Below are 25,415 nucleotides of genomic sequence, written 5' to 3' on the forward strand. Positions count from 1 at the left end.
GGGGTATGATTTTTTTATATATTTTAAGGAAGTTATTTCTGTGAAATAAAAGTTTTTTGTCATTTAGTGTGTTTTTATTATTATAATATACTTTATACAAAAATAATCAATAAGAACTTTTATTTACTGAATAAATGCGTAGTACTTACCTACCTGCGTATTATTTTTTGTACTAGTAATATTTAAACTCGACGCTTACACTCCGGCAAACCCATCTGTAAAACGTTTTTCATTCGGCCTCTTAATGCCATCTATGGAGAAAATGATGTTACTTTTTCTTTTTTTTTTTTTAATAAATTTGCATCATATTTGGAATAAGCGACATCTATCTTTCTGTTCAACAATTTTATTGACTGGACGATTGCACTCGCGGAACGCTACGTATCGCTGAAGACCATTTATTTTACACATTGTGGAATTGTTTGTTGTGTTTAGGAATTGTAGAAATTATGTATCTTGCATTCACTCTCGCAAAAAGGTTCTGGACACGTGTGAAACAGAGACGGATATAGTAATCAGTGTAGGTCACACAAAATCGAAAAATGGTCGGGAGACGGTACGCTGCCACTAGTGATGGCAAAGAGATTCATTAAAAAATCATGTGAATTGGACAATAATGTGTCAACAAGTTCGTGAAAGTGTCATTGTTTTGTGCCAAATATTTAAAACAAGTTGTTTCGTTTTATAGATGGAAAACGCCACCATGAATCAAATGGGTAAGTACAGTTGTCAAATATGCACAGTTTTGTTTGTTATGGGTAACTGTACAATTTGACACGAAGCTGACGTACCCACGCCCCTGTTATTAACATAACCTTTTCCGGAAAAAACGTAATTCGTGTTTTTGAGAGTAAACATTGTCAATCTTCGGCGTATAATCGGCCCCGATGCCTCCTCGTAGCTAGCTGTCGTGTCAAACTTTATGACACTTCCCGTTGTGTACCCGAAGAAATGAGTCATAATGGCATCATTTTATTTAGCCCGAGGTGTTCATCTTGACAGCAAACTAATCCGCTTATTGTATACAAAACAGCTTTGCGATGACACTCGTATTTAGGATATTGGGTCGCGCTTGCGGCGTGTCCCGGTTTGTCCAATACAACTCCATTTCTTCGACTCGACTTCAATATCATAAATGTAAACAATAGATATTTCACTGTGTGTTATCAAATTCGAGACCGAGTTGATATCACCCAGGAAAAGCCTTAAAAGTACATAAGTTTTGTGTCACTACGTTGCGATGTGATAAACACTCTTCTTTTAGGTTAATCTATTCCACGATTTTAATCATTTTTATCAGACAGTTCTTGTTTAGCTATTATTTGTGTAGCACGAAAATTATTCCGTTTTTATCTTTTCAGTACAATTTTATCTAGAAGATAAAGAAAAGTTTAGTTTTTTTGTGGCAAACTAGAATAGTAAGTATGTAAAATATAATTAGTATGAAATATAAACATATTTAGTGTAGTGTTTGGCTTTTGTGCTACTATGCATTTGGGTCCCTGGTATGATTTTTCAAAGGTCTCCACAAAAATACTATCTTCGTATCTTTCCCTAATCTAGCAGAATCATTCAACTAATTGCCTTGTATTTGTGTGTACCACAATCAAGTTTACACTGCATTCATGAATAAATGCTTTATACACTATTCTCAATATTATTAATATTTAAAGCATTTACTTTGTGGTTAGTCATTTTTACTTATTTTTTTTTTTTACAAAAATGTTAATAAAATTAGTATATAACCACTCACCGTGAGTGGTTATATACTAATTTTATTAACATTTTTGTAAAAAAATAAATAAGCTTTATACACTGTTGAATTCAGATAACATCATAGCACTGTAATAGGTGTGAAAAATGACCATAAACCAATGAACACTAGATTTATAAAATACCAGAAAGGACTAGCAACTTGAAGCATTCAGGGTCAACTCCTTAAAGCAGCTGTGGTCAGGCATTTTGCACTTCAATATAAAAACCTCATTCACTTTTGAACTGAACTGAATGCTTTTGTTTCCCAGCAAAGGCATTTAGGAAACTGGCTTACTACTGTACTGGATATATGGTCTTGTATTTTCGTGCCTCCAAATTCCATAGAAAATTATACCATTTTTTTAATGAAAATAAAAATATCTTGCTTCTTTTATTAGCTCGTACATATCGTGGTTATACTGGCAAAAAAACATTAACTCTAAAATCCCTGTTTTAATAATCCCTGTTATTTAAAGCTTTTAGCCTCAATAAAATACCCGCTATTAAACTTAAAGTTGAATTTACTTGTAAAACCGCATAAATATGACAATTCAAACTTCATTTTGTCAGCTTATAGAACATTGAAAACTTTATGTAATGCATCATTCAGTCAAAATTGCATATTTTCGAGTTAACGTTTTTTGCCAGTACAAACACAATATTTTAATATCCGTAAAACATTTGTCAAAGTTTGATACGAGAGATGTGTACATAAATGTTTTTATTTTTTATGTTTCATAAATGACTTTTAAGAATATATCTCTTTTGTTTGGTATTCTTACAAAACAGTATACAAACAATTGTGAAAACAATGTGGTCGCTTTTGTTGTACAAACTCCCTGAAAAGCCATTGAAAAGTATATTTGTGAACATAATGGGTGATTTGCCTTTATTATAAATAGTGAAAGATACATTTATTCAATGGCTAATGTGAGGTTCTTTTATACAATTTATGTAAATGAAAATGAGTATTTTGATAAGTTTAAAGAAATCTATGTTAATGACAAGTTCCTTTGACCACTTTTATTGCTTGACAAAATATGGTATTTAAACAATAAAAGTGGTTAAAGTTGGATAAATCCTCATGTGATAAATATTTATTTATTGCTGATTTTGACCTAACATTGTGTTTAAATATGGGTGTGCTTTTATATAAACCTTTGATAGGTGTTTTTATCTGTGATAGATAAACACACTTTTTTTTTAATATTTTCTGATCGGAATGGCACTGCCGCCTGTTGAACATAACAGCAACACACACAATATTAAGCATTGCTCATGGCTGACAGCACGCTTCTTGACAGATGCTATCACTTAGTATTTTAAATAATTTAAATTGGATTGTCGTTTCATATTTTTTTCTAATATTTCCATTGCTTTACAAGCGTTGTGAAATAATACTTTATTCTTTTCTTTCTTTTCCATTTAATAAAACGGAGCCACAGCAATGTGTGACCGGTGACAGCTAGTATATAATATTGATCAAAATTCACTTAGTAGACAATATTTATCAAAATTCACTCACCTTTAATTTTACTTCTTCTTCAAACCCTCATCCGCACCTGGTAGTGCATATGGCACTGCATCATATAAACGCAGTGTTATCTTGATTGTTAACACATGAAGGAAAGGTGATCAGCTCTCCACTTCAGGTACCTGTCTAGGGTAATGTTTATTAAATATTAAAGTGAAAAGATTTATATTTATTTGACCCCCCTCTGGGAATCGAACCTGGGACCTCCACTACAGTAGCCGAGCACACTTACCATTAAACCATGGAAGCGGACAAACAATAATTAAGATTTTATAAATCAAAGCCGATAGTAATTTAATAATAGAAGGATGACATTACATTTGACCCGATTACTTATTAAGAAAACTTTAAAATATTATTTATAGTTTCGGCATTCACTTTGTGGTAAGACATTACGAAATTTTAAATGAAAAACACTTTTTTTTTTCCACTTGAGTTATATTTATTTTTATTTTAAGCACTAGTTAAAATTAAAATAAATATAACTCCTCACTTACAGTACAGATAATTATTTATGCTTTAGTTCATTGTTCCGCAAAGTGTGTGCCACGACACACTGGTGTACCGTGGTGATGTAGTTGTGTGCCGCGTAAAAAAGTCTAGTTTTGTGAAAATAACACAATTGCTCCAAATTTTTATTGCCTGTGCTCTGTTAAGTAGGCTCACATTTCGCATTAAACATAATATGTTAAATATGTTACCATAAAATGGTAAATATGCACCTCTGAAATTTCTTAATTTGGTAGGTGTACCTTGAATAAAAAAGTTTGCGGAACACAGCTTTAGTTTATATTTAGACCCGAAGATGGAAGCATCTGTAGCTTCCGAAACTAGTCATTAAAATAAAAATAAATATATCTCAAGTGGTAAAAAACAAGTGTTTTTCATTTACAATTTCTCTTAAAGATTCATCTTATTACAATATACTTTTCACAATGTTATCTTGTTATATTACGGAAACATTTGGTGATTACCATAATTTGCCCATCTTGATTTCCAGCAGGATTTGCATATGTATGTGCCGTGACTCATTAATTTCAAATAGTATCCAGTTGTAGGTGCTAAATTAGATGTGTAACGCTTGTTTCAACGACTGCCACGAGTGTGATTCATGCATGCATCAACTATTCAAAATGCGTACATTTAAATAAAACTTTTCACTTTCCTGTATGCTGTAAGGAAATGTATCATTATGAAAGATAATGCGGTGCAAACATTGTATAAGTGTGATTTGTATTGTTTATGATACAACAAACCTTATTATCAGTATTACATACATTATTTCGTGGGTATACTGGCAAAAAAGTTAAATCAAAAATACCTATTTGAATAGTCCCTATTATTTAAAGCTTTTAGCCTGAATAAAATACCTGTTATTAATGTTGAATTTACTTTTAAAACCACATATAAGTACATGTATGACATTTCTTTAAGTTAAAAACTTTATCCGTTTAATCTTCACATTCGTTTGAAAATGCCATAACAAGGCGAAACAATTGTCACAAAATATATGTTTATGTGATTTTTAACAATAAAATACATTTTAGTAGACTCAAAAAATGAGTTTTTGATATCAACGTTTAACGTATATATTAAAATGGAGTTCTACATATTAAACGCCAAATCTATAAATAAATTACTTCAATTTACATTATTACAGTCATTTAAAATAATATACTGGTATATACATATATTGTTAGACTGTTATTGTATAACAAGCTTCTAAATTATTAGGAAAATCAATCAATAAGACCATTAAATGCTGTTACATACTGTGTGTATGCATCACTGTTATAAACTTGATTTTTTAACATCTGCAGTCTGTTACTCAATAAAAAACTCATTTCTTACGCCAATCTCATCAGCTTGATTAAGGTCATACAGTACATTAATAATTCATTTGTTTTATCTTTAATATTTGTACACAAATAAAGTTTTGTAATTATATTCTTAACTTTTCGATGGAATGATCTTTTCAATGATTCTTAGGGCACTACACCGGAATAACACAGCGTTATCTCGATTACAAATTACACGAGACAATTAATCTCACTCAGTTGTTAATAGTCAAGAATAACATGTTCAGCGTACATATTATTCTGGACACAACAGTGAAATAACAACGGCGAAAGCTGAACTACGAAAGCCCAACAGCGAAAGCTAAACTGGCAGCACAAATAAATGTAAAATAACACATTTATGAAATAAAATTTTGTTTTATTATTTCGTAATACGTATATGTATATACATATTTCATTTTCTCAATATTTGTTTGATATTTTACATTACTTTTTTGTCCATATTACCATACTTTTTACCTATTTCAAAATGTGGAAACATTAGTATGTTGATAAAAAAAATTATCAACATACTTTTTTTATTTTAAGTATGTGCCAATAGGAATTATTTTTATCTTAACATAATATATTTGATCATGTTTCTTTACTGAACTTTTTATCAAATATACATAAACATTTCATGGAAGAAAAATATCCATTACTTGTTTATTTATTTAATGTAAGTAGTGCGACCCAGAGAAGCTAAACGCTGGAACTCCCCTGATTGAAATGTAACTTTGCGTTGTGATAATTATTTTTATCATCATATTTCCTTTTAAAAATTTATCAACACTTTCCAATATTGTACTTGATAAAACTAGCATTTCTATGTAATTTATATTAATAATTCTGTGGTTTTCCTTTTTAAAACTTAAAGAAATTAAGGAAAGTGTAATATTGAACTTGTTCCGGTTTTGGAGCAACCATATATTTTATTCAATGAAATTTCAATTCGTGTTTTTCCATATTCATTTATTGATTATTTCATAGCAACTACCGATTATAGCCGAATTATAGTATTTGCAAGTTAGTATACACCCCTATGAATCATTACCTTATATTGTATCATCAGTTATTTTATAATAATACTGGTTCTCATTGGTAGGAAACATTTGCCAATTATATTTCCTTATGTTTTCTGCTCATACTTTACTACATTTCATAATCAAATGGAATATTTTATTTATTTTAATTTGAATCCTTCTTGCTCACCCTCTTCGCAGTTGTATTCATACTTACCACACATTGTATATTGTTTTAGTTTGCAGACATTGTAAAATCGGTTTTAAATTATAATTTTGATATGTTTACCATTGAATTTCAAACCATTTTTTATGTGTAATATTTCAATGAGAAATCTCTCAAAAACTTCATGAAATATTCAGTTTTCATTGTTTCCGGAGTTGGCTATATTTTATTTTCAATGGGTCTTTAATTTTTTTTATTTACAATTCAATAGATTATTATACATTCACATGACCAAACAAACCTTATAGACTCATTTTAATTACTTTACATCCAAATGACTGAAATCTAGCTATGTTCACTTATTATAGCCCTACTTAGGTTTCAACTTTATAAGGTTTATAGCCTATACCTTCTAGTGAGTGGACTTACTCTTCATGTTTAAAGTATAATTTCATGTAATTTATGAGTGAAAATTCTAAGTTAAAACACTAGCTATTCCATGGAGACTCTTTAAATTATGGTTTCTAATAAAAAAATTACCGAAATAAATCGTCTGATGGCCTATTATAGAACATTCGGTTTCTCTCCTGAAAAATATATCCAACCAGATTGGCAATCTCCGTTTTATGCTGATCCCTGCTTTCAATATTTTAAATAATTTCCATTTTTTAAATGCAATGAATTAATGTGTTATTCGTTTCACAGTGAATGTTATGGTAGAGAGTTCGTACGTGGCGACGGAGGATGATGAGTTGTCGCTACGGCCAGGCGACGTCATCCGCAACGTGGAGCGCCTCCCGGGGGGGTGGTGGAAGGGGGAACTCAAGGGGAGGGTGGGCCTTTTCCCGGACAACTTTGTGCGGGTGATGAAGTCCACGGAAGACCCCAACAGTGATGTCACCTTAAGGTAACATTGTCATTTACCTTTTTTTCTCCTAAATTTCACTCTTCTACCTAACAGGGCCACAAGGATGAATATTTCCCACTGTGAGATTCAGTGTTTTTAACCAACCGTTACACTTTAACTGCTGTTTAATCCTGCGCTATTGACATATTTTGCTGAACTCAGAATGAAAACCATTTCACTTCCTTCCTATGGCAAATTGGTCCATCCTTTTATGCCTTTGTTATTATGCATCAGCCGTTAGCACCCAATGTTTTGCATTCATGATTAACAACACACCATATTAACCCAGAGAAACACTGTCAGTTTTGTTCCTGAGTCCATTTTGCCACGTACTTTGTACCAGTGAGTCTGTGCAATCTGTAGTGCTACAATATAGCGCTATGTGCCATATCGACTGGTTACCTTAAAAACTTTGTTTTGCTGAGACATTATGTACAGGTAATATGTCGATTTGACAGTTACCAGTCAATTTGATTTTTTTTATATTAATTTAATTCTACTTGGTAAATACCATTGTTTGCAATACTGGTATTTACCGAGTCAAACTTGGATTCAAAATGGATAGATATTACCACAAAATCACTACCGCATCAATTAATGAGAATATGAGGATATGCTATGTATATTTTGATATGAAAGTACACTTTGATTGTAGCGTAAGTACAATTTACGAAGATATTGAATGTATCATGCAGCTTAACACAATTGAATGATACATTCATACTTGTACATGTAATGTTCGCAAAAGCAGATCATATAAATCCAACAAATTTGCAATGCTTTGAATGTATTGCAGGGTACGGGGCTACATTCAACACCGCATACATTGTACAAACACCACAATCATAGTGTACTTTCATAATTTTCGGAAATATCTTCATATTGACAGGTTACTGTCAAATTGACTTACAAGTGCTACAATTGTACATGGATATAAAATTTTAATTTTAAATTTAAATTTTACTTGGTAAACACCACTTTTTCTTAAAATCTATTGTGACACATATTTTGATGTATTAAACATCATTGTCAAACATCGTATATGAAATAAGTCTAAGTTTAAGAGTTGTGGTCCTGTGTGTTTGAAAATGATGCAGAATGCTTCGATACATGTGTTACAATAGATTTTAAGAAATAGTGATATTTACCAAGTAAAACTTAAATTAAAAATGGATTAATAGTACCACAAAGTGACTGCCGAATCTATTAATGAAAAATTGCTTTATTACACTTTTGTTTCCGTGATACTTAAATTCAAAATGGATGTTTGGAAATGTTTCCAAAACCTCGGCAATGGTTTTGTGGACCACACCGATATCTGGAACATGTCACTTGCTAACGATAAAGCAAGAATAATTACAATACTTCAGGCTGATGTATAATTCCTTCTCTAATATGTTCATCCTTGTTTAATATACTTAAAAGGGATTATTATTTTATATAAAAATTATTATATGTATTATATTTATTATGTACAAACTGGCTACGGCCGTAATAAAGGAAGAAAAAAAACACACAATTTTTCACTGCCACTGTGTATACATTTGGCTCATACCGCAATATAATCTTAGACAAGAGTCAGTTATATTTTGTAATAATTGCATTTTATGAAAGTGTGAACACAGAATAGGATTGTTTTGGTGAAATGGAAATATTACCACAAAGTGACTGCCGAATCAATTAATAAAAAAATACTTTATTACACTCATTATTACCGCAACACAGTTTCTCACTGCTGCTGTGTATACGTTAGACTCATACCGCGATATTTACCTTTAACAAAACTCATTATATTTTTGAATAATTGCATTTGATGAAATTGTGAATTGTAATGGTGGGGACTGACCGGAGTCATTTTGTCGTAACGTTACACGTCACGATGCAAGCATTCGTAGTCAGTACAGCGAGCCAAGCTCTTTTCGAGTACTCGCCGCGAATGTTACGTTAGTACTTAATGCTCCGGTCATCCCAACCTTAACATTTTTCAAATACAAAATTGGATTGTTTTGGTTGACAGAAACCACAGTCCCCGTTACTGCCGCGCGCTGTTCAGCTACCAGCAGAACAACCCCGACGAGCTCAGCCTCGCCGTGGGGGACATTGTCCAGGTGCTGGGCGTGGAGGAGGAGGGCTGGTGGAAGGGGCAGAAGGGGGCGCAGCGAGGCGTCTTTCCCTCCAACTTCGTGGAGGAGGTGGACATCTCGCAAGCGCCGCCGCCAGTGCTGCCACCCAAACCGAGTAATGCGTGCTATTAATTATCATAATGTGAAACACCCCCTCTGCATTGTAATGGTTAGTGCATTTGGCATCCATGTTCAAGGTCTCGGATTCAATTCCTGATGAGAGGTGAAAATAAATCAAAAATTATTTTATACACCAATATTTATGTAAGAAATGTTAAATCAAACGCAAGTTTGAAAATGCCATAACTAGGCAAAACAATTGTCACAAAATTGATTTTTATGTATTTTTTTAACAATAAAAAACAACTTAGTAGACTCAAAAAATCAGTGTTTGATTTAACATTTAATACATAAATTAAAGTTCCAAATTAGAGTTCTACAAATTAAAAGCCAAATCTATAAATTAATATTTATTGTTATTATTTTATACATTAATACACGACTGATCACCTTGCTTTGATTTAACTGAAAATTAAGATAACATTGTACCAATCAAATTTAGTACACCATTGGTTGACGATAAGGATCAAATGAAGAAGAATTATATGAAAACTCTTTGTAAAACGCTGCAGTACAGTGCCAATTATTATCCGTGATAAACAGGCACTTTAGGGCCTTGATCCTAATAACACACTAAGGACGGGAAAGGTATTTCTACCCATTTGGTCAGTTGATGCATAAGGACGGTAAGTGTATTTTTGCGCCGGCCTAATTACAAAGTCAGAAAAGAAGGAATTATTTAATATTTTATTTTTATGAATATTTTGTACCATTCTCTTTGTTAAGGTCTAAACCAGACATGTCAAACTCGCGGGCTGCATGCGACCTGCGAGTAGTTTTTTGCGGCCCGCGGATACCTGCGGTTATATTTTTCATTTATTTTAATTCTTCATTGAAATCATTTTTTTGTACGGGAACATATAATATTCTTTTACAAAATTATTAATTTGGATCTACTGTACCTCTTTGTCTTTGTCTACTATCTTTGATAATAAATTATTCACTTAAAGTTAGATAAAAATGAAAATGAAATTTTTTAGTTTTTTGATGTGGCCCACCCAAAATACCTTATGCGGCCCTTGATGCCTTTTGAGTTTGACACCTCTGGTCTAAACTATATATATCCACAACTATCAAATCCCGTCGCCAGCGGTCTGCAGGTGTAAAAAAACACCCATCCGAAATGTGATAATATTTTCTGGCATATCTCAATAACTCAAAAAACAAACAAAAAAATCTCCTATATAAAAAAGTACTGTGCCTCTCTTGTTGATCCTTCCACCTTACCAGTTACCGCAACCATATCTTATTGTGTTATATTCCCAGTCCGGGAGTACTGCCAAGTACTGTTCCCCTACACGGCTGCCAACGTGGACGAGCTGACCCTGGCCGAAGGAGACGTGGTGGCCATCGTGTCCAGGGAGGTGCCGGACCAGGGCTGGTGGAGAGGGGAGCTGCGGGGACGCATCGGAGTATTCCCCGACAACTTTGTCCGCCTCCTTCCGCCACCTGCTAACTCTGGTAAATTGCATTTGCCTTACATTTTGCTTTGTCAGAATGCAAGTACAATACGAAAAAATTATATGGGAATATGACCTTAAAATTGTAATTGTTACCTGATAAGGTGACTAATCACCTTGCCTTTATGCTATTAACAATCAGGATAATACTATCGGAGGTGTGCATTCTATATAGGCAGAAAAGCAGTGCCTATCCTGGATTACTCGAGTTCCATATAGAAACACCACCAGTGGCTACTATGCCTTATCCTTACCCAATCCTACTGCCTACCCTGTATTTATAATGCAGTTCCCTCTGCACCACAGGGTGTATATAAGGATTAGAAGATGAAAAAGAACTATTTTACTCTGTACTTTAATGATTGCTTTATTCACAAATGAGAAATATAGATAGCTTTATACAGGACTTTTTTTTAAACAAAAAATGTCCTGGAACTCACTTCATGTCTAGCTTTTTACCAAAACAATTATTATTTTTAAATATCATTTGAATATTCATTACAATACCATATTTTATCATTTTGATGAATCATATAAAAATATATTGTAATAACATAAGCGCAAACATTGTATCGTCTAATTGATTTTGAAAATTAAAAAATATACAAATATCCGTGAAAAAAGGTGCTGGAACACTGTTCCACCGCGTTACATGAAAAAAAGCCCTGGTTTTATATAACTGTATTTACACCTTTTTTTAAATTCGTAATAAAACGACTAGCCCATATTGAAATAACATATTTTAATTTATTCCTCATCCAAGAGTTTCATCATTGTTAATGACATCACTGTTAAGGTCACATTCTATTAATTAAATCATGGATTGCCTCATAACTCACAACACAGCATGCGAGGCTAGTAGCAGTGTGTGCAGTGATCACCAAAGAGACACATATCTTGTTTACATTTGCAGTGTGCTCTTTTTGACTGAGTTTTATTTTGCCATTGGTGAATTTGTTTTGTGATTACCACCATTCCTATCTTATCTAGTGTTGTGAATCCTTTGATATTGAATCCTCACATAGATAATGATATTTATACGCTGTTTCAAAATCACTGATAGCACACTTGCAATGTACCAGTATTTTATATTGAGTGATTTGCTTTGATCTGATTAAAATGTTTTTAATTGGTTTAAAAATTTCACATCACCTCTTGCAATAATGTAGGTATTCAATTCATATTTTGTCTCTCGATATTACACATATCGCTCACTCCTTTCAAGAACGTCATAAATCAAAAATCGTCAATTTTCAGTTGTGCATATTTTTGGAATGCCCAGAAAATGAACTATATCCCCGTAGAAGCGGCATATTTTTAACTTCATATTTACCCGCTACAGGGCAGAAAGTGTTGTTTTTGCATTTTGAAGAAAATGTATTGTTTATTAATTTTTTTTAAATAAACTAAATATTTTTCAAATGCAGAAAAAACCTTCAGGTTTTACCTAAAAAGATCTGTTGCACAGTAAAAAGTTCAGTTAGTGGCTTCATATTTATTTTTAAAACATTGTATGTTCCCCTGAAAAATCAAGTTTTTTGATTTATGACGTTCTTGAAAGGAGTGAGCGATATATTTTAAATGTTTGCTTCACTGTATGCTTATATATTTTTTGTTTCTCTTTATAATTTTTTTTTTGTTTTATGTTGTAAACTGAACATTGATCGAAATGTGTGCAAAAAGTTTACCACTATGGATATGGAATTTTAAACGCTATTATATGAAATCCTGAATTACTATTATGAGGGGAAAATTTAAAACAGAGATATCTAAAAAATACATTTAAATTTATGTTACTTATTTAGAAGGCATATACATTTCTCTTCTTGTAACCCTTATCCGCACCCAATGGTGCATAGGTCACTGCATCATATAAACACAGTGTTATCTTGATCATTGACACATAAAGGAAAGGTGATCAGCCCTCCGCTTCAGGTTACCAGTCTAATAAATATTTGAGTGAGAAAAAAAAAACGCTTTTATTTATTTGACCCCACCTGGGAATCGAACCCGGGACCTCCAGTACGGTAGCCCAGTGTGCTGACCATAAAACCACGGAGGCGGACTCTATTTCTATACGGATGTAAGGTAAATGTATGTTAATAGTTCCTTTCTACAAAAAGTCTTTATGGGTTAATTTTTATATGCAGAAAGAAATGTCATATTTTGGTAAAATTAACATTTTTTTGTGATTACCACCATTTTGTCCGCCTCTGTAGTGTAATGGTCAGCACGCTCGGCTACCGTTCTGGAGGTCCCGGGTTCGATTCCCAGGGGGGGTCAAATAAATATTAGTGATTTTTTCACTGTAATATTTATTCAATATTACCCTGGACTGGTACCTGAAGCGGAGGGCTGATCACCTTTCCTTCATGTGTTAACGATCAAGATAACACTGTGTTTATATGAAGCAGTGCCCTATGCACCATTGGGGTGCGGATAAGGGTTTAATTAAAAAAATTAAAAAATAGTTCTTTTCTACAAAAAGTCTATGGGTTAATTTTTAGATGCAGAAAGGAATGTCATATTTTGGTAAAATTAACATTTTTTCTTAAATAAAAAAAACTGAAATGTTTCTTTCTGCAAAGTTATGTTCAATTCAAATAATTATATCTCTGACTTATGTTGATGCTATCAATGCCATCAATTACAATCTTTTTTACACATTGGCAGGCATTTTCTTCTGTCTTAGATAAGAAAACGATATCTTTGTAATCCAAATTGTTTATCACTATTTCTTTGCACATTTATCCATTATGTGTGTGTATTTAAATCATGAACAATGTTATTGGTTTCTTGGAACGGTTGAAGACAGGTTGTTTTTCATGTGCTTCTAACATTTGTAACCCTTCAGGAGCATCGACGGATACAGCTACCAAGAAGCCGGGACGCCCTTTGAAGAATATATCCACCGGACATAAAAGTCAACCGACATCCATGAACAGGAAGGACTCCAATTCTTCTAAATCAAGGTTAACCATCTTTGATTAGTATAATAATAAGTTATTTTATTTATCTTCTCAATTTTACATCTGATCTAGATTATGAGTATACATTTATATATACAATATATATATACATAAATAGAAAAAGATATACATATATATTGGTGTAAACAATTTAGTATTATGACATCACCATTTAGTACGCACAATTGTATGCGTATGTTATAAAAAAATATTGAAAGAATGTGATAAAAATTATTGCATTTTCTTTTAATCATTATTCGCAACCGTTGTACATATTTCTTATAGAGCTACATTATAATAATATATGCTTAAATTAAAATACTCAGTGTACTAATTGGCACTTTCACTGCACTCTGAAAATTAAAATAAACGGGTGTAAGTCTACACAAGCATTTTAATTTTACTTATCATTTAGTTTTTTATTTTGGAAATTTTCCCTGTTTTAATTATTAAAATCCCTTCCACAGTTGCATTTGTGTACTTGCGTTATGGATTTGAAAGAAATATACGAAATTATTTGGAAATATAACAATGATAAAATTGCAAAAAATTATATGTACTTCCATATTACGTTAGTAAATCAGAACAAAAAAATTATTAATATATATATATATATATATATATATATATATATATATATATATATATAAATATAAATACATGTACACATATGTATATATATTTATTAAAAAATTAAATACTACTTATATATTCTTTTTAGCTTCCAAGATCGTTATATTTTGAATATTGAAAGCATTAACTTTTTGGATCATAGTGATATAATTTTTTGAGAAATAAAAAGACTTTGTTTTTTGATCCACTCATATTTTTATTTACAACCAACTAGTTTCCACAACAACCTGTTGCCCTCTTCAAGGTTTATTTATGACTCGTCATAAATAAACCCTGAAGACCAGTATAAATAAAAATGTGAATGGATAAAAAAACAAAGTCTTTTTATTTCTCAAAATAATATATCCAAGATCGTTTCTTGAATTTATTGTTTTCAATAATATATAATTGTTGAAACATGTTTAAGTAGACAAATTTAACATATTTTTAGTGACAATCATCTCAACAGTAGATTCGCATTGAATAGTATCCTCATATTGACAGAGTAAATTCATTTTAATGCTAATATAATATGTATCATTTTAAATTCCAGCTGTTATATATAAAGCTTTCCTCTTATTGACTAGTGTGTAATGTAATATTGTGTCAATCTTAAAATGTTTTGGAATATGAATGTATTTTCTAGTATTGGTAGTGCGCATGAGAATGTTGCCTCAGTAAGGAGATCTCTAGAAGCCGCAGATATCTCTAGTGCCGACACGTTGTCTTCTAAATCCAAGAAGTCTGAATCGTTGGAGACCGGAGCTGACGGTAAAGGAAGCAAACCTCGGAAGTCTCTGGAAGCCGACTCTAATTCTGATACCAAGTCTAGAAAGTAAGTACATTACTTTATTCGTAGAAAGTTAGTTTATATACTGAAATGTAATACTGTAGAGCCCCGAAAACTCATCACTCGATAACCCGGCAGTCCGGATAACTCGGCCACAAAGTCTGCAAAGTCGGCTATTCAATTTTCATTATATTTTTTTCCGTCTGTCTTGTAAGGTATTACTGTACACTTTGCGTTCATTCATTTTCTTTTTTATGTAGTAAAGGCTAATAAGTAAAATATAGTAATTAAAGTACTTACTTTTCCTTTCTGTAAAGGTATTTGGAAATTTATTTCAATTCTCAAGTAAACAATACATACAAGCACAGTTCTGTATTTTCTGAGGAAACACTCGTACTTATTCTTTTTTAATCATATTCCTGATTATCATTAGGTATTTTCACAAACTCGGCTACCATTCGGTTCATGTTAGGTGGAGTTTTCGGGACTCTACTGTATAATGTAATTTAAAATATGTTTTCGACCTTACTACTCGTGGCTATGTATCATTGAGGGTCGATTCTTTCATCGCCATCTCTCCTTGCTTGCAGCCATTTTGTGTGGAATGCCTATTTTGGCTATATTTTATTGACTATTATCAAATTAATTTCGTTATTGTATAAACAACGCAGTAGCGAAGCTTCTCATGTTTTCTTGGTAGTGGAAATAATTTCTAAGATTCAATATTTATTTTAGTTTTCTTATTCATATTGATGGGCCACACTTGGTATTGATATGTACAACTTTTCAGATCCCTGGAAGTAGATAGCAGTGGAGGGAAGCCACCCGTCCCCAAGAAAGCGGGATCTCCAGTAGCTGCCATGTTTAGTGGATTTAAACAAAAGGTTTTGGCAGTAGAACACAGGTAATTATGAAAATCCCCACTTGTCAACAGCCCATTTATGTGAATATGCCTTGAAAATAATACTATTTTGATAACTTAGAGTTCAAATATATATCAGAGCTTTTTCTATGTTTGGTTCATTAATCATAAGATTTTATATAAACAAGTATCATAATATTTAATTATGTTATTTTATTTAAAAAATAATATTTACATGACTCGACAATCACGGTTATTACAAGGATGCTCTTTACTGTGCGATTACTTATTACTAATTACGAAGATTTTTTGACAATATAGCACATTCCTATGGAAATGACGTCTGTCAGGATACAATTGTTGAATTTCTCTAATTTTTCTAATTAAAAAACAAACGAAGTAAAATGTACAACAAAATTTAAAAAATTTTGATATCCAGGTTGATTGGTCAGCAACAACCTCCGCAGGATGTGTCAGACGGTGTTGCCAGTAGCCGGGCATCAGGAGAGCCGATCCTGCGCTCCGTGTCCCCCTCCCCTGCATTCTCCTCCCTCCCCCCGCCCGCGCACTCCTCGCCGCCCCCTTCCACCGACACCTTCGACCAGATTGAGAGGACCTCCATGCTGAACGACCCACGGGCCGGAAGGTAGGACTTATAAACTAATTGAGGTGATATTCAAATTTTGTGGATTTTCACAATCATTGAGATATCGATAGCATTTTTTACTAACACATTGTTGTCGGGTGATTTTTCATCATGACCCAGACCCTAATTATTATACTAATTAGGGTCGTATACTAATCAAAGTAACCCCAAACCCAATTCCTATCTGTGCAATGTATTTTGGCGTCTCGCGCTCTACCAAAAGTAAGCAAATAGAACGCTTATAAGCATTTCTGGCTCTCCCAACAGTATGTAAAACACACTCTGAAGCGTTTTCCACAAACAATGTGTAAACATAATTATTAATAGCTCAAATAAACATTTGTGGACTCAAATATCTTTTTTAGAATTCATACACTTATTTCATCATGGGGTACACTGTTTCTGTATTCAATACAACTTACAATAAAAAATAATTAAATTTACATCTACGTGTTTTTAAAAAGTATATAATATTTTATTTTCCAGAGTAAAAGCACCAAGGCGCAGACCTCCGAGTCAAGTTATAAGAGATGACGTTCCCCTAACTAACGGCAGTACTCACACTGTTGTTCCAGGTAATTCATGTTATTTCATCACAATCAGTTCAGTTCAGTTCCGTGCTATAAATCGGCGTTTATTATAGTAAGAAAAATATAATAACTTCTATTTTTAATTGTGGAATAGGAAAACTAATATGATTTACGTAAAAATTTTATTAAAATAAAAGCGAACATATTAGACATTGTCTGTTCTTACTAGGTATAGTATATACCTATTCTGAGGTAGACAGCCTTTATTTATCACATTTTCATGAGGAATAAATTGAGGAGATGCAAGCGATAATGACTTACAAGCACGATCAATATTCCGATATGATCATATTAAAAAGTCAATCTATGAAATTATGAGTAAGAAAAGGGCGTGCCCTGAACAAGTTACACCATCTACAACATGGGTGGCCAACCTTTTCAGCAGCCGGGCCAAATTTTAAAAATGAGATATCCTACCGGGCCGTAAAACAATTTCTTTTTTTACTCAAAGCAAACGAGAAATATGTCAATCTATTGTTTTTTTTAAGAAGATATAACAAAAATGAGAATTAAATATATTAAGTAGATTAGAGTTAGGCAATTATAAAATAATATTTTAAAATAAACAAAATAAAATAAATTTTAGTGAGAAGTCTGATTTTGTTCGTCAGAACCAAGTGCATCAATGTTGATAACGATAGATCTTGTGGCTTCACTCAAACAGTTTTCCAAATGCTTCAAATCAAACAATTTTGGCACGGGTCATGATTGTTAACACAAATATTGGTATATGGAAGATATTGTTACGAACTACGCACGATGGAATGTTCTTTTGGCGGTTTTATCTACACTTAAAGAAAAAATGTGTGATGCTCAGCGGGCCACAAGGAGACACCCGGCGGGCCGCATGCGTCCCGCGGGCCTGCGGGTTGGCCACCCTTGATCTACAAGCCACAAACTCCTATGTTCAGGGATATTAACCTGTCCGGGAGCGAGTTTCTGCCGACAAAACTGTATCTGGGGAGTGAGTTTTTTTTTCATGTTTTTTTTTACTTTTTACAATTTTATATCATTGTCAATGCTATAAGCAACATATTTTCTTGAATAAAAATAATAAATTATACCAGTAAATATGATTTATATCAAAATTATCGATGTTTTATTTCATGGGTTGTCAACCATCGGTTTTACAAGCCCAAATAATATTTCTGAAAATAATAAAATAAACTTTACTTCCCACCATCTGTGTTTTATGGTAAATGAAGATACAGGAATGTTTATTATTCAATTATTTTCTACACTCAGGTCTTTTTTTAGCAAAATGTAATTTTTTTATATTTTAAGGGAAGAATGTTTATTTTGCACAATCTGATACACTTACCACTAACTATTGTTTACTATTCTACACAAAATAATAAAACGTTATTTACAGTTGTTTTTTCTATGCTTAATATTGTTTTTTTGTGTGATACTCCTCAAAACACGGGTATACACATAGGACCACACCACACTCAAGGCACATGTATCTCGTATCCTTTCTTTTTTTATTCTATTTGCGGAATGACTGCAAACATGACACTTACGTTGTGTTTTACTTCCTTTTGTTTGGGTTTGAGGCACGGGAGAAATGAAATGTCTGGCTGAAAGTCGAATGGGATTATCAGACACTCGCCTTCCTCCGGATGTTGATGGACGGTGTAAATGGTACTTTTCCACCAATTGTGTTATTAAATTTTCACGAAATTCAGAACAGTTAAGAGATTTTTGTGTTTTTATTTTGTGTAAAAAAAAAGCATTGAGACAACCTGTATCTACTAATCTAAAAAATATTTTTTTGTACCATTTTATGAGTTTTTCTTGAACTATCGACAAAACCCAATATTCTGTCCGTCTTGTCAACAGCTCCCATATTTTGAGAATATTCTAACACGGCTTCAGGTTTGATTTTATTCTCGCCCGTGGAGTAGTCAATTTTGAGTGAGGGTACCATATTATTTTTGTGTATGTTAGTCAACATAGTGACGTCTCTTTTATCCTTCCACTTCAGTGCCATCAAATTATCAGAATGAAAAGATTTTACATCACCTTTCTTCATCTTTTCTTTTCCAAAATCTGGCATTTGTTTCCGATTCAATCTTACAGTTCCACAAGCGTTTGTTTTATTTTGGTGTAAGAAATCAAACAGAATAGGACTGGTATACCAATTATCTAAAAATATTCGATGGCCTTTTCCCATGTAATCTTTCAACATTGTGGTGACGACTGAGCCAGAAATTCCAATATTGGGATCCAGGTCTATGTCCGATTGTGAACCAGTATAAACAATAAGGTCCAATATATATCCAGTTAAGGAATCACAGTGAACAAATAATTTTATTCCAAAGCGGTGGCGCTTCGAGGGTATATATATTTTGAAAGAGAGTCTTCCCTTCCACATCAGAAGACTTTCGTCAATACATAGGTTCTGGAAAGGGTAAAATGTGGATTTAAAATTTTTCTTCATCGGATCCAAAATATTTCTAATTTTATGTAGTCTGTCACTTGTCTGAACATCATTGTCCGAAAAATGAAGAGCCCGCAGCAAAAGCAAAAACCTGTCTTGTGAAAAAAAACGGAGTCTCTATGATGGGATTCTTGGACCAATATTTCTTAAGTGAATTCTTTCCAACAAGTCCCATGAGCATTATTGTGGCCAAAAACATATACATTTCGGACACCGTGGTGTCTACCCACTTCCGTAATTTTGACTTGATGGAAATATCAGAAGATATTTTGGCAGCATACTTATTTGTTTCACTAACAATTATTGTCATTATCTCGTGAGTAAATAACAGCTCAAAAAAATCCAGTTCACTTGAATTCTCGTTGACTGCTATATGAGGCATTATACCGGAATTTCTGCTGTCAAACTCATGCAAAACCGGAGTAAATTCACCCTCAATCCATTTACGCCTATCCACTCTTTGCCATTTTGCTCTTGAAGGTCCCGCTTCCTCGTCGTCGTCGGAAGAGCCATCGGATTCTTCGGAAGAACTATCTGATAAAATAGGTAAATCTCCAACATCCTCAAAAATATCTTCGTCTTCACTATCAATCAAAAATTCAGTAATTTGTCGCTCAGTCATACGGTTCGACATGTTTTTACGGTAAAAAAATCACAACTTCTTAAAAATTACAAATATACACACACAAAATTTTAAAATGAACTTCCAATGGTAAACTACTAGGGTAAAAACACAAAATAATACGAAAACACACTTAGAATTCAATGGACTGTCAATAAAATCTTGATTATTCACTCAAACTTATCACAAAATAACTTATATTATAAACAAAAGACCAAATATGTACTTAAAATTTAAAAATGTTTATTTAAATGCTAAAAACATACAAATATGTTAGAAAAACTGGTTAAAATCGTGAAGTTGCAACGCGCTCGCGGTAAAAATTTTTACAACGGACTTTTTTTGACAGGATTAATACGATGACGTCACACAAACTTTGTTTTAAGATAAGTGCCGTCGATAAAGCAGAAAAATAATCTGAATTGTGGTTTTAATGTTCAAATACAAACACAGATGGCAGTACAAGCTTCAGTTTATAAAGAAATGTCACCGGGCTTTAGTAATACGCGCGGACGTACATGTACGCCCATACTCCATTGAGGAAAATTTTGTTTGGACGACCATGTACGGCCATACTCCCGGACAGGTTAAGATAAAAAGCTGGATTCAAAATTCATGTGAAATGGAAGAAAAATATCAATTCTTTATTCCTCAAAGAGTTGAACAGTTTTTGTCAGTTTCACAAAATGGTGTTCTTTCTTTCAGCCGAAGCTCCTGCAGAGGTAGAAGTAATTAAACCAAAAGCCCGCGAATGGGAGAAACACCGAGCTCCCTGGATGGAAGAACTAAAACTCAACCAAGCCAAGAAGACTTCCCCCATATCCGAAATTGGACGCTCGAAAACCATCTCCGCAGATTCGAGTAATGTCGAGAAGACAGAAGTCCATCACGGCAGACTCTCCGGCAGCAGTGACAAGATCTTAGAGTCGGGAACCACTGATGATAATAAGACTTCTGTACTGAATCCAATAGAAATGTCGCAAAGTATGACCGCCATATCCTCAAATGCGATAAAGATTGAGACTTCAGAAGAGGTAGGAATAATATTTTTTAGAGTTTTTGAATAATTTACTCACGTTTATAAATATTAGAAACCCGAAATCTGTGGTTCCCAATGGTCAAAAGTTATAAGCATTTATTATAAATGTGAATTTTACAGCAACTTTTGATGTGATATTTTCTAGGTAATCCCATGTTAATTTTCATCTTTGTCAACATTCCCACCCTATAATGCAAGGGTAAAGTTGTGTATTGTAATAAAAAATGAGAAAGTATATATGTATGTATGTATGTATATATATTTTTTCTCCTATTTTGAATTAACAATATTTTACTAGTAAAAATACCTTACCACCTTAGGATTACTTGTCTTTAAAAAAAGCATTTTTTATTTGAGATTTTTTTCGCAGGTTCAAACTCGTACTGAGAATCCTCTCGACTTATCCAAATCAATGACGACCATTTCATCACGGGCGTCACATTTGGAAACCAACAACAAGATATCGAGCAACGAATTGCGGACTTCGATTTCTAGCACCGCAAGTGTCGTTCTGCGTAGTACAACTACGCCCAACCAACCGTCGCAAGTTGGCAAACTCAACATGGAGACGATTCTTCCATATAGTTCTAGTTCTTCAAATAAAACAAGTTCACTCGAGCAGACTGTCACCCCCGCACTGAGGCCCGTGTCTAACCTGAGCCACGGAGACGATACTCTGCCCTCAAACCCGACTACAAGACACAGTCTCATAAGTGACAAGATTGAAAAGGATCCACCGGCGTCTAAGATATCAATTACTGAAACCATTCACAAATTACATACCAATGGTAAGCTATCCTCCTGATGTATCATTAATATAGGAAAAATACCCTTCCAATTGTATCAAAATACTGCAAACAGTTAAGTTTGATTACTCAATTCCTTGAGTTTATTTTAATTTTTGTACCTACATACTCAATTTAACCTTACAAGCAGTTTATAATTCTTTTCAGAGGCGTGCATTCTATATAGGCAGAAAAGCAGTACCTACCCTAGATTTCTTGCGTTCCATATAGAAATATTGTCCGCCTCCTTAGTGTAATGGTCAGCACGCTCGGCTACCGCACTGGGGGTCCCGGGTTCGATTCCCAGGGGGGGTCAAATAAACATAAGTGATTTTTTCACTCTAATATTTATTCAATATTACACTGGACTGGTACCTGAAGCGGAGGGCTGATCACCTTTCCTTCATGTGTTAACGATTAAGATAACACTGCGTTTATATGATGCAATGTCCTACGCACCATCGGGTGTGGATAAGGGTTTGAATGAAATGAAAATATAGAAACACGACATGTGCCTACTATGCCTTATCCTTACCCAACTGTACTCCTGATTAAAAACTCACGCTACGGATTATTTTGCTAACATATTTATTTAATATTACCCTGGACTGGAAATGTGGGATTGATATAGCCAATGTGTAATTGGTGATTGAATAAACTGTGTGTCTGTATACATGAGCACTCGATGTCTGATACATATCACTCCATTTTGCGTGCTTTGCCAGAAAAAAATTGCCAATCCAATGCAGTGCTCGATGTATGCAGTGCGCATTTGGTGTAAACCAAATTGCATTTTGGCTATTTTTGGCTGCCTTACTCTCAGTTGACAAGATGATGAAGCACATTTTTTATGTATTGCAGTATGACAGCTAAAATCAAATGAAGACAGATGAAGTGTGAATCATTCTGTAATTAAAAAATGTGGTACATACCAGCTTAACATATTTAAGCTTATTGAAACGCACAATATTTTTTTTTTACATTTTTAATCCCACTTTTTAACCATTTTAAAAATGTGTAATTTTTTAGTAAAGTAAAGTAATGTTTTACTATATGATGTATCTTAAAATTTCAGGAGACACGTTAGAAATGAATGGAACTCCGGAGCAATTACTCATAGCTCAATTAAATGAAAGGGTAAAACTTTTTTTCCTTTTTTTTTTCAAGTTCATTGTAAAAACAAAATCCAATTTTTATTCAACCATTTAACAAATGTTCAATTCACACATATATAATTTTAAACTGTTTGTCAATCTACCAATCAATCAAATCAATCGATTACTTTTATCTCTATAAATAAATATTAGTTACAGGCAGCAATCTTCACATTTTATATCGCATTATATGTACCTAACCTCAAATAATTTGAATACTATAGTGAAATCCATAGAAATTATCAAAAGATAGATAAGGATTTATGATTCATCGAGACATTTTTATATTATTGATTATTTTGAAGTATTTTACCATAGACTATTTTTTATGTTAGTGGTCAGGTATTAAATATCCCAATGAAGTACTTAAAAATTTACCATTTAGAGATCACAATATTTTTTTTACAAATGTCCTTATTCCTTCTTCAATATTTTAATTAGATATCAATAGCTTAATGGTCGATACTGGTAACTTTCTTTTGAGAATTTTGTAATATGAGGAGAGTACATTTGATGAAAAAAAAAACCTTGTCCAGATGGATAGCGATCAAGACACGCGTTGGGTTGTACACATAACAAACATTGTATACCCAACTTGCATAAATGCATGTTTCCATATCTCATCTTACAAACACTATATGGGTGTCGGCTAGATACGCAACACGCTGCCCATCTGGACAAATCAAATGTGCACTAGTCACTAATATGTTATTTTTATTTATCTAGGTGGCTAATTTAGAACGGGTTGTAGAAGCTCAGGAGGAGCGATTTAGCGCTGCGCTATCGGCTCTCAATAAGCAATTAGTCCGGGAGAGTGAACACCGCGCCTCGCTGCAACAGGAACTGCTCAAACTAGAAAGGTGCGTCACCCGAGTGTGACCCGCACTTCCCGCCCCAAGAAACACCAACTCCTCTTTCCATTCTCGCATCGCTCCATTCCTCCATCACTCCTAAACAGAGTGATGTCTGCACATTTACGGAATGTGATTATGGTCTAACCTTTATTTGGATAATTTATTATTTACCAAATTTTCAATTTGGGTTGTAGCAGACTCTACTTTCTGTTTTGTACAATTCTTACAATCTGGAAATAACAATATTTTGTTGTATGTCTAAATCTTTGTATGCGGATATTAAAAGAGATTAGCATTAGAGATTAACATTATCACAAAATATCGATTATGTGCTTTTGCTTTAAACCAGTGCTCCGCAATCTTTTCTCTCCTACGACTCACCAAAATTCTTCCCAAAATTCCGCGGCACATCAAAAACTAAAATATATTGAAAAATTATTTAGTTGTAATAATTATTCTTCACTAAATTTTGAAAAAATAGATAATATCATGAAAAATAATTTGTCATTTAGCATTAAATACGTAATGTAAAATGTCAATATCGAATTTGACCACGACACACCAATATGCCACGGAACACCAGTTGTGGAGCACTTCTTTTAACTACCTTGAAGAGTGGTAAAATGTAACCATTGTGACTAGGATAGCTCTGAATTATACTAAGGCATTATTTCTACATTACAAAATGAAAATATTGTTGACAAGACTATTGAAAAATATTTTTATGATTTCATAAAAATATTTTTCAAATGTTTACATCTCCAATTGACACATAAAAATTGCCAACTAAAAAATTATGTGAATTTACTGGACTGGAATTATCCAAATAAAGGTTAATTTTTGGAACAGGCGTGTAGTATATTGTAGTATACTTAGGTATAAATATATTATATTTAAATTAATTTATTTAGTTTTGGGTGCCTCGAGGATTGATCCTTAATATTTAGTGGATCAGTCCTAATGCTTCTTGACATAACCCGGTAGTTATGTCAATAATATGCTTGAATAATTACAATAAATCTTTATTCTTTTATTAATAATTACAGTGGAACCTCGCCTCTATGCACTGGGCTGTTTACGATTAAATTTTGTGGGTGTTGGAACCTTTATTATGTGAAGTCATA

The 25,415-nt window shown here is 33.1% G+C and overlaps 1 protein-coding gene across 1 annotated transcript; it reads left to right on the top strand.

Annotated features, from left to right (window-relative positions):
* Nucleotides 1-527: 527 nt before the first annotated feature.
* On the top strand, nucleotides 528-24,977 carry cindr (CIN85 and CD2AP related). Its single transcript, XM_088264649.1, has 13 exons — nucleotides 528-716; nucleotides 7,021-7,222; nucleotides 9,240-9,460; nucleotides 10,732-10,926; nucleotides 13,780-13,897; nucleotides 15,153-15,341; nucleotides 16,087-16,200; nucleotides 16,598-16,804; nucleotides 17,291-17,379; nucleotides 21,165-21,493; nucleotides 21,869-22,286; nucleotides 23,359-23,420; nucleotides 24,164-24,977. The coding sequence occupies exons 1-13, from the start codon at nucleotides 689-691 to the stop codon at nucleotides 24,314-24,316; spliced, it is 2,325 nt and encodes a 774-aa protein (XP_088120775.1). The 5' UTR covers nucleotides 528-688; the 3' UTR covers nucleotides 24,317-24,977.
* Nucleotides 24,978-25,415: the final 438 nt, after the last annotated feature.

The sequence above is a fragment of the Brachycentrus maculatus genome, unplaced genomic scaffold, assembly GCF_059751285.1.
Source record: "Brachycentrus maculatus isolate JH-2025_06_01 unplaced genomic scaffold, ASM5975128v1 h1tg000235l, whole genome shotgun sequence".
NCBI lineage: Eukaryota > Metazoa > Arthropoda > Insecta > Trichoptera > Brachycentridae > Brachycentrus > Brachycentrus maculatus.

What these genes read in the sequence shown, in the direction of transcription:
- cindr (XM_088264649.1), top strand. Translation starts at nt 689, where the DNA reads ATGGAAAACGCCACCATGAATCAAATGG. An exon ending in AGTGCTGCCACCCAAACCGA is followed by an intron (nt 9,461 to 10,731) that starts GTAATGCGTGCT and finishes TTATATTCCCAG; the next exon opens with TCCGGGAGTACTGCCAAGTA. An exon ending in TAGCTCAATTAAATGAAAGG is followed by an intron (nt 23,421 to 24,163) that starts GTAAAACTTTTT and finishes TTATTTATCTAG; the next exon opens with GTGGCTAATTTAGAACGGGT.